This window comes from Phyllobates terribilis, unplaced genomic scaffold (genome assembly GCF_046119375.1).
Source record: "Phyllobates terribilis strain yellow unplaced genomic scaffold, ASM4611937v1 Scaffold_12__6_contigs__length_324123572, whole genome shotgun sequence".
Lineage (NCBI taxonomy): Eukaryota > Metazoa > Chordata > Amphibia > Anura > Dendrobatidae > Phyllobates > Phyllobates terribilis.
Window position 1 is genome coordinate 10,284,196 of NW_027362772.1, and position 14,591 is coordinate 10,298,786.

General features: G+C 43.9%; 1 protein-coding gene across 1 annotated transcript; it reads left to right on the plus strand.

Annotated features, from left to right (window-relative positions):
- The first annotated feature begins 6,839 nt into the window (after positions 1–6,839).
- LOC141172900 (uncharacterized) lies at positions 6,840–12,977 on the plus strand. The gene is made up of 6 exons (XM_073657521.1): positions 6,840–6,905; positions 7,386–7,565; positions 7,649–7,772; positions 7,856–7,953; positions 8,152–8,242; positions 12,102–12,977. Exons 1-6 carry the CDS (start codon positions 6,840–6,842, stop codon positions 12,917–12,919), a joined length of 1,377 nt encoding a protein of 458 aa, XP_073513622.1. The 3' UTR covers positions 12,920–12,977.
- Positions 12,978–14,591: the final 1,614 nt, after the last annotated feature.

Sequence of the window (14,591 nt, forward strand, 5' to 3'; positions counted from 1 at the left end):
ATAAAACACCATAAAATAGTGGAAAAACACCACTGTCTAAGGAGCCAGCTGATACATTATAATAGAATCACGTATATAATGATACAACAAATACTATATATGATAATTCAATGAATGAAGAAATACAGAGCGCACAGGCTCAGTGCAATATCTGTGATGGTCAATGATGCCTAGACCCTGCAATGCACTAGTTAAATAACAGGGTAAATGTGTAAAGGCAAGTGAAGCACATAAAAGGCTGAAAAAGCAGAGTATGGCAAAAGGCAGTACCTGTTTCCCCACACTGAATGGTGCCCCCACAAGGATAAAAGTACGATCCTAATGGATAACCAAATAGGTCCCTACAGCTAACATAAGCTAATGACCACAGCGGAACCTAAAGCACTAAATAAGGGGATGATACCAGAAAGTGAGAGCCTGTGCTGAAAAAAATATAATAAGAACAGCTGGCGCCGCGGAGCCCAACGCGTGTCGCCACTCACGGTGGCTTCATCAGGTACATGCCCCTGATGAAGCCACCGTGAGTGGCGACACGCGTTGGGCTCCGCGGCGCCAGCTGTTATTATATTTTTTTCAGCACAGGCTCTCACTTTCTGGTATCATCCCCTTATTTAGTGCTTTAGGTTCCGCTGTGGTCATTAGCTTATGTTAGCTGTAGGGACCTATTTGGTTATCCATTAGGATCGTACTTTTATCCTTGTGGGGGCACCATTCAGTGTGGGGAAACAGGTACTGCCTTTTGCCATACTCTGCTTTTTCAGCCTTTTATGTGCTTCACTTGCCTTTACACATTTACCCTGTTATTTAACTAGTGCATTGCAGGGTCTAGGCATCATTGACCATCACAGATATTGCACTGAGCCTGTGCGCTCTGTATTTCTTCATTCATTGAATTATCATATATAGTATTTGTTGTATCATTATATACGTGATTCTATTATAATGTATCAGCTGGCTCCTTAGACAGTGGTGTTTTTCCACTATTTTATGGTGTTTTATATGTTTGTTAGTTTGTTACTACATGTATATGTGTCAGGAAACATTTGTATTTAATAAATTGACATATTTTCATAGATTGATATTGCTATTGATCACTATCTATTTATTTATTTCTTGATCATTTTGGTGATCACTATTAGTTAGCATCTCCTCTTTCCCAAAAATTTTTTCACTTGTTAGTTCATGAGATGCTGCAGGTAGATCCCGTTTATTAGATGGTGCCCTCCTCATTTATGGGGGTTTTTATGATTGACAGCTGTCACACACTAAAAGACGCATTTTTTGTAAAATCAAGTTTTTGCATCGCTATATTTTGAGAGCTATAATTTTTCCAGATTTTGGCAGACAATCATGTGCTGGCTCATTTTTTGCGGGATGAGTTGACGTTGTTATTGGTGCCATTTTCAGGCACGTGACATTTTTTGATCGCTTTCTATTCCGATTTTTGGGAGGCAGAATAAACAAAAACCAACAATTCAGGAATTGTTTTTTTTTTTTTTATTCTGTTCCGCGTATGGTAAAATTGATGAGGTAGCTTTATTCTTCGGGTCAGTACGTTTACAGCGGTACCACATTTGTATCATTTTTCTATGTTTTGGCGCTTATACACAATAAAAGCTATTTTATAGAAAAAAATATTTTTTAGCATCGCTTTATTCTGAGAGCTATAACTTTTTTATTTTTTGGCTGATGAAGCTGTGTGGCAGCTTGGTTTTTGCGGGACGAGATGACGTTTTCAGCGGTACCATTTTTATTTATATGCGTCTTTTTGATCGCGTGTTATTCCACTTTTTGTTTGGCGGTATGGTGATAAAGCATTGGTTTTGGCTTTTTTTTTTTTTTTTACTGTGTTCACTGAAGGGGTTAACTAGTGGGACAGTTTTATAGGTCAGGTTGTTCCGGACGCGGCGATACCAAATATGTGTACTTTTATTGTTTGTTTGTTTTTTTTTTATAATAATATTTATTGATGGGTACATTATATTTTTATTTTTGGTGGATTATTTTTTTTATTTTTTTTATATATATATATAGATATATATATAGATTTTTTTCCCACTTTCACACAGTTTATACACTTTATTACTTTGTCCCACTCTGGGACTTTCACTTTTTTTTTTCTGATCGCCTGCATGGCACAGGAATGCAGCACCATCCCTATGCCATGTAGGCTGTCAGCGGTGCACAGTGTGAAGATTGTTTGGAGATGCACTGCGCATGTCCAAACAATCTTCCTGCTGTCTGGTGACCCGGATGTTGTCATGACGACATCGGGTCGTCATGGCAACACCCGGGAAGCCTTTGCAGACTGCGCTGGAAGCCGGAAGAGGAGGTGAGTATCGGCGATCACCTCCCCTTGCCCCCGCAATGCCGCGATCGACTTCGATCGACTTTGATCGCAGCATCGCGGGGGTTAATGTGCTGGGAGCGGTGCAGGACCGCTCCCTGCACATAGTACCGGGTGTCAGCTGTGACAATCAGCTGACACCCGGCGGCGATCGCGCCCACACAGCCTGTGTGCGCGCGTGATCGCCATGACGTACTAATACGGGTCTGGCTCTTAAGTCCCAGGGCACAGACGCGTATTAGTACATCAGATGTTGTTAAGGGGTTAAAGATTTTTATGTATTTTCATGACTATGAAAATTGTACATTCACACTGAAGGCATCAAAACTATGAATTAACACATGTGGAATTATAAAGGTTAACAAAAAAATGTGAAACAACTGAAAATATGTCTTATATTCTAGGTTCTTCAAAGTAGCCACCTTTTGCTTTGATGACTGCTTTGCACACTCTTGGCATTCTCTTGATGAGCTTCAAGAGGTAGTCACCGGAAATGGTTTTCACTTCACAGGTGTGCCCTGTCAGGTTTAGTAAGTGGGATTTCTTGCCTTATAAATGGGGTTGGGACCATCAGTTGTGTTGTGCAGAAGTCTGGTGGATACACAGCTGATAGTACTACTGAATAGACTGTTAGAATTTGTATTATGGCAAGAAAAAAGCAGCTAAGTAAAGAAAAACGAGTGGCCATCATTACTTTAAGAAATGAAGGTCAGTCAGTCCGAAAAATTGGGAAAACTTTGAAATTGTCCCAAAGTGCAGTTGCAAAAACCATCAAGCGCTACAAGGAAACTGGCTCACATGAGCACCGCCCCAGGAAAGGAAGACCAAGAGTCACCACTGCTTCCGAGGATAAGTTTATCCGAGTCACCAGCCTCAGAAATCGCAGGTTAACTGCAGCTCAGATTAGAGACCAGGTCAATGGCACACAGAGCTCTAGCAGCAGACACATCTCTACAACAACTGTTAAGAGGAGACTTTGTGCAGCAGGCCTTCATGGTATAAGGCTGCTAGGAAACCACTGCTAAGGACAGGCAACAAGCAGAAGAGACTTGTTTGGGCTAAAGAACACAAGGAATGGACATTAAACCAGTGGAAATCTGTGCTTTGGTCTGATGAGATCTTTGGTTCCAACCACCGTGTCTTTGTGCGACGCAGAAAAGGTGAACGGATGGACTCTACATGCCTGGTTCCCACCGTGAAGCAAGGAGGAGGAGGTGTGATGGTGTGGGGGTGTTTTGTTCGTGACACTGTTGGGGATTTATTCAAAATTGAAGGCATACTGAACCAGTATGGCTACCACAGCATCTTGAAGCGGCATGCTATTCCATCCAGTTTGTGTTTAGTTGGACCATCATTTATTTTTCAACAGGACAATGACCCCAAACACACCTCCAGGTTGTGTAAGGGCTATTTGACCAAGAAGGAGAGTGATGGGGTTCTACGCCAAATGGACCTGGCCTCCACAGTCACCAGACCTGAACCCAGTCGAGATGGTTTGGGGTGAGCTGGACCACAGAGTGAAGGCAAAAGTGCCAACAAGCGCTAAGCATCTCTGGGAACTCCTTCAAGATTGTTGTAAGACCATTTCCGGTGACTACCTCTTGAAGCTCATCAAGAGAATGCCAAGAGTGCACAAAGCAGTCATCAAAGCAAAAGGTGGCTACTTTGAAGAACCAAGAATATAAGACATATTTTCAGTTATTTCACACTTTTTTGTTAAGTATATAATTCCACATGTGGTAATTCATAGTTTTGATGCCTTCAGTGTGAATGTACAATTTTCATAGTCATGAAAATACAGAAAAATCTTTAAATGAGAAGGTGTGTCCAAACTTTTGGTCTGTACTGTACATACAGATTAGCCTCTGAAATTCAGGATGACAGATCCTTCTCTACCCTGACATCATCTGTCGGGAGGCCCCCAAATACATTATATAGTCGACCAAACCCCCCGAAATCAGTACTTTCATGCAACTTTTGTCTAATGTGTATGGGGGCATTAAATAGCTGGACGTTAAAAGGTAACTTATTGGACGCTATCTCTCGCCCGATCGATAGACCTTCATACATTGCAGGCCCAGAAACCATTATTAGACATTTAAGTATCTTAGGAACTAGGCAGCCCCATACTATCGAGTACTTGGGGGAGGAGGTCCATTGAGTCAAACCTTCTTAGATGCCATGTTTGCTTTTGACAGCAGCAAGTGGTTGAACTGCCAATGTTTTTGTTGCAGCCGCACCTATTCCATCCCTGCTGGTACATCTATGTTCTGGTGCCCAAAAGAGTTAATTTATTTTAAAACAAATGTTTACCGTGTTACAAAATTAAAAAAAATGTTCTGCTTTTTGCATGTTTTTTTTTTTTTTGCAAGAATTGTTGGTGCTCATTTTCTTTTGAAACATTTTAATATCTACTTTTTTTCTGGTGATTTTCTTGTGATATAGGAAAACCTAAGGCCAGAAATAAACCCCATTAAACACTCTACAAGGAGACTTTGGCATCAAATAATTTATGTCCACGGTGTTTATCCCCCAAAAAAAGATTTTTTAAAAGCCTCAAACTTCTGTGTGTGAATTAAACATGAGATCTAACGTGATAGAAGATTACAGAAGATGGGAAATATTCATATAGACGGCCGGTGGTGATGTAGTCAGTTACGGACTCTGGCCAAATACGTTTCTAGAGCCGTAATAGAAGAAGATGTCGTCCTCATCATGAAGTAGTTATTTCTGTTATGCACACGCCCGGACTGGCTGGCATGTGCGTGATTAGTGATCCCACTGTACCATGAACCGAGGAGTGCCTGGAGGGGCGTAACTAAGTATCAACCCGATCCGACCAAGGTTGCTCGGCGGCTCAATCGACTCCGTGCACCAAGGAGGAACCGGGCAGAGGGACCAGGTGCTACTCCAGGTCAGACCCCGGACATGGCTGTTGACCCACACTGGGGAATACAGGAACAGGCAGGTTAGGCTGGCACACAGACAGGTGGGTATTGGCAGGCACGGCTGGAGTGCAGACAGGAGGATACTGGCAAGCATGGCTGGTATGCAGACAGGGGGGGTACTGGCAAGCACAGCTGGAGTGCCGACAGGGAGGCACAAGCAGGTTGGAGAGCAGGCTGGATAGAGTCCAGTACAGACTGGGATTCAGGAACAGAACTGCAGATGCTGTAGACAAGCAGAGCAGAGAGGAACCGCCAGAGCGGTGGGCAAGGCAGAGCAGAGAGATACCACCGGAGCGGTGAGCAAGCAGAGCAGGGCGAAACCGCAGGTGCGGTGGACAAGGCAGAGCAGAGCGAAACCGCCGGAGCGGTGAGCAAGGCAGAGCGTGGAGGAACTGCCGGAGCGGTGAGCAAGGCAGAGCAGAGAGGAACCGCCAGAGCGGTGAGCAAGGCAAAGCAGAGAAAGGAACCGCCGGAGCGGTGAGCAAGGCAAAGCAGAGAGGAACCGCCGGAGCGGTGAGCAACGCAGAGCAGAGAGGAACCGCCGGAGCGGTGAGCAAGGCAGAGCAGAGAGGAACCGCTGGAGCGGTGAGCAAGGCAGAGCAGGACAAAACCGCCGGAGCGGTGGACAAGGCAGCGTAGAGAGGAACCGCCGGAGCGGTGAGCAAGGCAGAGCAGAGAGGAACCGCCGGAGCGGTGAGCAAGGCAGAGCAGAGAGGAACCGCCGCAGCGGTGAGCAAGGCAGAGCAGAGCGAAACCGCCGGAGCGGTGAGCCAGGCAGAGCAGAGAGGACAGGGCTCTGTTCACATGGAACAGACTGGAAGGGACAAGCAGAACCAGATACACACAAGGTACTTGCAATGAAGTAGCGAGTGGACTCTAAACTCACAAACAGAAGAACAGAGACAACGAGTTGGAGTTAGGTGCAGGTTCAGACACTTTAGGAAAATGGAAGATATGGACATAGAGACAAACAGGCTAGGAGAGTGTTCAGACAGGATCAGACACTGCAACGAGATACAGGAGCGAGTCTGGGTATACGGCCCCCAGAATGACGGACAAACAGGCTAGGAGAGTGTTCAGACAGGAACTGATACTGCAACGAGATACAGGAGCGAGTCTGAGTATACGGCCCCCAGAAAGGCGGGAACAGGCTAGAATACACAGATAACAGGTCTGGGAATACAGCCCCCAGAATGGCGGGACAGGCAAGAAACAGAACAGGACCTGGCAACTTCAGTGTTGCTCAGGCATCTTCTACAGGGTGGAGTGGGTTTAAATATCCAGTGACTCACAGCAATAGGCTGGGGACACATTAGGAGTGTGCCCACAGCAGCTATAAGAAACAGGAAGTAACCGGGCCCCCGCCCTAAGCAGTCAGACCAGAGGCAAGCACACAGTATGAACAGGAGCAAGACTAGCAGACTGGACTGAAGGTTAAAATTGTGATCTTGCATAGTGGGATGTGGTGCACTATGCAAGCAAGCCGCCAGGTATGTTACAATTTCTAATGTCATGTGTAATGAATATCTCCTGCAGTATTGCTAATGTCGATTCCAGTGTCTGTAAATGAGACGATAATTAGCGTCATTGAAGTTGAGTTTATGAGAAACGTATTCAGCTGCAGACCCCGAGGAAGAAACTGCTTGTTGTCTGTGGCCTAAAATATATAGGTTTTATTACTAGATTTGAAGAAGAACACTACATTCTGTAAAATAATAAATCTCATATGTTTCACCATATTGTCTTCAGTAATTGTATTATTACACAGGATTTTTATGATGTTACATCGGCTCATCTTCTTCTCATTCAGGTTTCTACAATATCAGATCCTCTTAGTGAAGATCTTCTATATTAAGAGAATTTTTCTGATTTACCCATCAAAGATGGATATGGACAGAGACAAGATGGCGGAGAGGATATTACACCTCACACTAGAGATCCTCTTCCGGCTTACTGGAGAGGTGAGAGATTCTGATGACGTCACATTACATCATTCTTATCTATGGAAATAACAGATGGACAGGACTGGAGAGGTGAGGACTCTGGAAATGTCTGGAGTGAGATTTATTAATGTGTCTCTCCATAACCAGGATTACACAGTAGTTAAGAAGACCTCTAGTGAGCGCTGTCAGGATCCTGTGTCTGAGGGATGGGGAAGACCCCTGAGCCCAATCACGGGACTTCCACCTCACCCCCTGATACATGAGGACATCAATGACCAGAAGATCCTAGAACTCACCTACAAGATGATTGAGCTGCTGACTGGAGAGGTGACGCTGCTGGGAATGCTGGGACATTATACAGTAACGCTATGGAGGGATCGGGGGGATGACGGTATCATTGTATGTGTCAGGTTCCTATAAGGTGTCAGGATGTCGCTGTCTGTTTCTCCATGGAGGAGTGGGAGTATTTAGAAGGACACAAAGATGTGTACAAGGACATCATGATGGAGGTTCCCCAGCCCCTCACATCACCAGGTAATAGACAGGACTAAATACACACGGCCTATAATTATCCGTATGGAAAGAATGAATTCAGTCCCTGTATGTGTTTCCTCCAGATCTATCCAGTAAGAGGACAACACCAGAGAGATGTCCCCGTCCTCTTCTTCCACAGGACTGTAAACAAGAAGACCCCAATGTTCCTCAGGATCATCAGGTAGATGGAGAGAAGGGGTCATGAGATCTCCCCTATGATGTGTAGATGGCTGTGAAAGTCTTGTGCTCAGTCTTGTTTTATCCACCAGTATTATATGGTTTATACTTGTGTAATGAGACCGGTGGAGATGGCAGGATTATAGCTGATCATAGATGGGACTTCTCCATCTGTCTGTGACTTTTATAATATTTGTTTCAGGGTGAAGATCTGACCCATATTAATACTACAGAGACATATGTGAGGGGTGATGAGCGGTGTAAAGAGGAGATTCCCACATATGACTACCCAGGTGAGTAGTGACCACTAAATGCAGAGAAGTCACAGATTCTTCTCAGTCACCGGCTGTGGCTGCTTTATCGGTGGTGTAGTCCGGCCGTATCACAATCGGATGATCACCATTTTCCCTCTAGACCACAACATTTTCCTCCATCCAAAAATGTTCACATTACTTTGTGTAATTGTGAAAGTCCTTTACTGTAGAACTTACAACCTGGAGGATCCACCTACAACCTGGGATTAGTAAACGCTGACCGTTACCTGCCCAGATCTGTAAACTACAAAGCCAAATGACAGCGTACGTAGAAAGTGCTGACAAGTTAGAAAATCACTTGAAGAAAAACATTATGATGGACCTGTAAGAGAAAGCGGAGGGTAATGATGGTGTTGGCTTCCTAGATCCCTGATATCTTATTGGATGAATCTACCTTGTCTCCCTTCTGTGCTGCTGAATGTTCTCATATGGTCCCTACAAGACCAGGTCCAGTCTTTCTGGCCAAACTTCACTTTTAAGATCGACAAGTGTGAATTTCTGTACAATAACAATGGAGTTTCCCTTTATCCCAACTTTTCAAACAGGATTTTGATAAACTACATAAAAGACATTACACCTGTGCCATGATATGGCTCTAAGCTGTGCGTGGCTGATGGCTGTAATATGTGGTGGCATGGCTCGAGCCCTGGTTTCATGGATTCACTCCACGTCATAAATTCCACTATGTTTTCAATCCTAAGGAATTCAGATTCCTGCACAATGTCTCCTGAAATGGGGGCACTAATACTTTCTCTACTCTTCTGGTCAGGACTCATCATATCTCCAATGGTCCACCATAAATGAGTGCAACTCCGGTTTAGTGTTGGAGCTCTCCCTTATACAGTACAGACCAAAAGTATGGACACACCTTCTCATTTAAAGATTTTTCGGTATTTTCATGACTATGAAAATTGTACATTCACACTGAAGGCATCAAAACTATGAATTAACACATCTGGAATTATATACTTAACAAAAAAGTGTGAAACAACTGAAAATATGTCTTATATTCTAGGTTCTTCAAAGTAGCCACCTTTTGCTTGATGACTGCTTTGCACACTCTTGGCATTCTCTTGATGAGCTTCAAGAGGTAGTCACCGGAAATGGTTTTCACTTCACAGGTGTGCCCTGTCAGGTTTAATAAGTGGGATTTCTTGCCTTATAAATGGGGTTGGGACCATCAGTTGTGTTGAGCAGAAGTCAGGTGGATGCACAGCTGATAGTCCTACTGAATAGACTGTTAGAATTTGTGTTATGGCAAGAAAAAAGCAGCTAAGTAAAGAAAATCGAGTGGCCATCATTACTTTAAGAAATGAAGGTCAGTCAGTCCGAAAAATTGGGAAAACTTTGAAACTGTCCCCAAGTGCAATTGCAAAAACCATCAAGCGCTACAAAGAAACTGGCTCACATGAGGACCGCCCCAGGAAAGGAAGACCAAGAGTCACCTCTGCTTCTGAGGATAAGTTTATCCGAGTCACCAGCCTCAGAAATCACAGGTTAACAGCAGCTCAGATTAGAGACCAGGTCAATGCCACACAGAGTTCTAGCAGCAGACAATCTCTTCAACAACTGTTAAGAGGAGACTTTGTGCAGCAGGCCTTCATGGTAAAATAGCTGCTAGGAAACCACTGATAAGGGCAGGCAACAAGCAGAAGAGACTTGTTTGGACTAAAGAACACAAGGAATGGACATTTTATCAGTGGAAATCTGTGCTTTGGTCTGATGAGTCCAAATTTGAGATCTTTGGCTCCAACCACTGTGTCTTTGTGCGACGCAGAAAAGGTGAACGGATGGACTCTACATGCCTGGTTCCCACTGTGAAGCATGGAGGAGGAGGTGTGATGGTGTGGGGGTGCTTTGCTGGTGACACGGATTTATTCAAAATTGAAGGCATACTGAACCAGCATGGCTACCACAGCATCTTGCAGCGGCATGCTATGCCATCTGGTTTGCATTTAGTTGGACCATCATTTATTTTTCAAAAGGACAATGACCCCCAAACACACTTCCAGGCTGTGTAAGAGCTATTTGACCAAGAAGGAGAGTAATGGGGTGCTACGCCAGATGACCTCCACAGTCACCAGACCTGAACCCAATTGAGATGGTTTTGGGTGAGCTGGACCGCAGAGTGAAGGCAAAAGGGCCAACAAGTGCTACGCATCTCTGGGAACTCCTTCAAGATTGTTGGAAGACCATTTTCGGTGACTACCACTTTAAGCTCATCAAGAGAATGCCAAGAGTGTGCAAAGCAGTCATCAAAGCAAAAGGTGGCTACTTTGAAGAACCTAGAATATAAGACATATTTTCAGTTGTTTCACACTTTTTTGTTAAGCATATAATTCCACATGTGTTAATTCATAGTTTTGATGCCTTCAGTGTGAATGTACAATTTTCATAGTCAAGAAAATGCTGAAAAATCTTTAAATGAGAAGGTGTGTCCAAACTTTTGGTCTGTACTGTATATACGTTGTTGTTGGGGATGTAACATATCTTTTATTCTGTCTTTTTTTACAGGTTCATTCTCTGATAGTTTGATTGTGGTGGGATCGGCCTGACTCACTTATGTGTCTCTATAACTCCATGGTGGTCTTTAAAAGAAGGTCTCCATTATCTCTTCCCAATGCCGAGGTCTAAATTTAAGACCCCTCATCTCTGCAGTATTATAAAAAGTTCTACTTCAATGTCTAATATTTCTTCTTGAAATTTATCTGACAGAAAATATTGTCCCTTACGATAGTTTAGATGATGAAGAGCCCCCGAGCCCCAGACTCTAATTACCCCAGAGAGGTTTCACCACTAGTTACTCACTATTTACTGAGAAGACTGTTCAGTTCCATCATTTCAGTAGATGTGTTATTGTCTATACTCAGTTTTTGACTACAGCAGTTCGTTCCCAAAATACTCTGATTTAACCCCTTCCTGCAGCCATTTTTTTGTTCCTAATCAGGTTCCATTTTTCAAATCTGACGTGTGTCACTTTATGTGGTGATAACTGTGAGATTCTTCACAAAGGATAATAGGAAACAAATGGACCTTACAAATTATTTCCAACTACTCTTGAATGTGACAATCCCCTATATACGGTTGTACACTACTGTCTGGGCACATGGCAGGGTAAGAAGGGAAGGAGCGCCATTTAGCTATTTGAATGCAGATCTTGCAGATCCCAGAGGAGATGGGATACAACATTTGTAGAAACCTTAATATGACAAAATGGCAGAAAACCAGAGCAATAGAAATCCCCATAAAGTGACTGGATTTTGGAAATTATAACCCTCAGTGAATTAATCTATAGGAGTAGTGACTATTGTGACTCCACGGCCACTTTCTGGACATTAGCTCACAGTCGATGTTGGAGAGTAAAAATTACACATTGGCCATTTTATTACCCAACACAGTGCCCAGATTGTGCTCCAGGAGACACACACCGTAAATGAAGAGGGTTCTTCTCACTATAGTAATGCCAAATACATGGATGATAAATGTGGTTTGGACGCACTGCAAGGCTCAGAAGAGAGGGGGAGATTTGACTTTGGGAGAGCGGATATTGCTGGATTGGTTTATGGATGAGTAGAAGTTTTTATTGGTATCATTTTCATCTACATAGCATTGTTTGGTGGCTTCTTATTCCATATTTTGGAGGCAGAATGCACAAACAGTTGAACACCACGCTCCACTGGTTCATCCTATGAAGTTTTCTATTAGACTGAGAATTGTCATTCACTGTCATTCTGTCAATAAGTTGTCATTTCTACAGACATTTTAAGTAGAAATGTTCAAAAATATAAATTTCCAGGTTGTTTTATTCAAAATTAATAATTGTTTTTTTTCTTGGCAGATGACTGTACCAGGAGATCAGAGGGACAGGAGATTTTTATATCAGATGATCTTGAGACCCCACAGGATACAATTGAAGTGAATGCCATTACTCCAGATCTACCATCATCCCTTCACAGCAAAGATCTGTCATCTGATCCTATGAAACAGGTCCTGTCTTCTGATTCATTACCGACTACTAAGGAAAGTCAAAATAAAAAAATAAGGATTGAAAAACGAACTGCTCCTAAAGCAAAGAAGACATTTTCACTGCCAGAAAATGGAAATAGTTTTACCCTCGAAAAGTCTGTAAGTCAAAAAATACACACAGTGGACAATAGATTTTCTTGTTCCAAATGTGGGAGATGTTTTAACCGTAAATCAGTTTTGGTTATTCACCAGAGAACCCACACAGGGGAGAAGCCTTTTTCATGTTCAGAATGTGGGAAATGTTTTAACCGTAAATCTGAACTTGTTAGACATCAGATAATTCACACAGGGGAGAAGCCTTTTTCCTGTTCAGAATGTGGGAAATGTTTTAACCAGAAATCATATTTTGATATTCACCAGAGAACTCACACAGGGGAGAAGCCTTTTTCATGTTCAGAATGTGGGAAATGTTTTAACTGGAAATCCGAACTTGTTAGACATCAGATAATTCACACAGGGGAGAAGCCTTTTTCCTGTCCAGAATGTGGGAAATGTTTTAAACAGAAATCATATTTTGTTATTCACCAGAGATCTCACACAGGGGAGAAGCCTTTTTCATGTTCAGAATGTGGGAAATGTTTTAACCATAAATCAGCTTTGGTTCACCACCAGAGAACTCACACAGGGTAGAAGCCTTTTTCATGTTCAGAATGTGGGAGATGTTTTAACTGGAAATCAGCTTTAATTAAGCACCAGAGAACCCACATAGGGTAGAAGCATTTTTCCTATTCTTTTTTTTTTAAATCCAATAATTTTTTCAGTTTTTTTCATTAGTTTTTTTTTTTTACAAAACAAGAAACCAGTACATACAATAATAAAATAACATACATGCATCTCTCTGATATATCCTTTCAGCTTGCCCATTACCGTCTGATAACTTGCAGTTACTATATCTTACAATTAACATTCCACATTCTTGAAGTCTCTTACATAAGCATAATATTGTAATAAACATTATAATCCTATACACATATAGGTGTGCTATATTACCCAGACCATGTGTTAAGGAATTCCAATACACAATGAAACATTAGACCTCGTCAATGCCTCCCTTCCTCCATAAGTCAAATTGTCTCTCCAGCAATAACCCCCTTGATGGCATTCCCGGTGTATCCAACCATAAGTCTCGTATTTTCTCAAATGTATTCATTGAGTTTCATTTTTTATATACCCCTTTTTCTAATGTTTTATACCATATTTTTCTGACTATAAGATGCACTTTTTACTCCAAAATTTTGGAGGAAAGTAGGGGGTGCGTCTTACAGTCCGAATGTGGCATATAAATAATACTCTGGCTGGTTGGGGAGCGGGGCACAGGAGGCAGGAGCCGCCCCCTGCAGCCAACACTGTGCTCCCTGCTAAAGAAAATGACTATTTACTGCTCCCCACGCCCATGGGAGTGAATATTCATGGTCTTTAAGAGCGGGCACACGCGATCACTCAGCAGCAGCAGTATCCGCGCCGCTGCTACACTGTGTGCCGGCTATTAAGGAGAATGAAGTCACTGCTCCCCATGCACACAGTTCCGGCAGACTCTGCGGTGACTCTTCCCGCAGCTCATCTCACCTTGTGAGGGTGCATGGCAGTGAGATCAGCTGCTGGTAGACAGGATTCACGTCGTACACACACGGATATGCTCCGTACACCTGGTACACACGCGGCTCCGCTCCTTACACCTGGTACACACGCGGCTCCTCTCTGTACACCTCGTACACACGCGGCTCCGCTCTGTACACCTCGTACACACGCGGCTCCGCTCTGTACACCTCGTACACACGCGGCTCCGCTCCGTACACCTCGTACACACACGCGGCTCTGCTTCGTACACCTCGTACACGCGCGGCTCTGCTTCGTACACCTCGTACACGTGCGGCTCTGCTCCGTACACCTCGTACACACATGCGGCTCCGCACACCTCGTACACACGCGGTTCCGCTCCATACACCTCGTACACACACGGCTCCGCTCCGTACACCTCGTACACACACGCGGCTCTGCTTCGTACACGCGCGGCTCCTCTCCGTACACCTCGTACACACGCGGCTCTGCTCCGTACACACGCGGCTCTGCTCCGTACACCTCGTACACACGCGGCTCTGCTCCGTACACCTCGTACACACGCGGCTCTGCTCCGTACACCTCGTACACACACACGGCTCTGCTCCGTACACCTCGTACACACGCGGCTCTGCTCCGTATACCTTGTACACGCGTGGCTCTGCTCCGCACGCCTCGTACACGCGCGGCTCCGCTCCGTACACCTCGTACACGCGCTGCTCCGCTCTGTACACCTCGTACACAC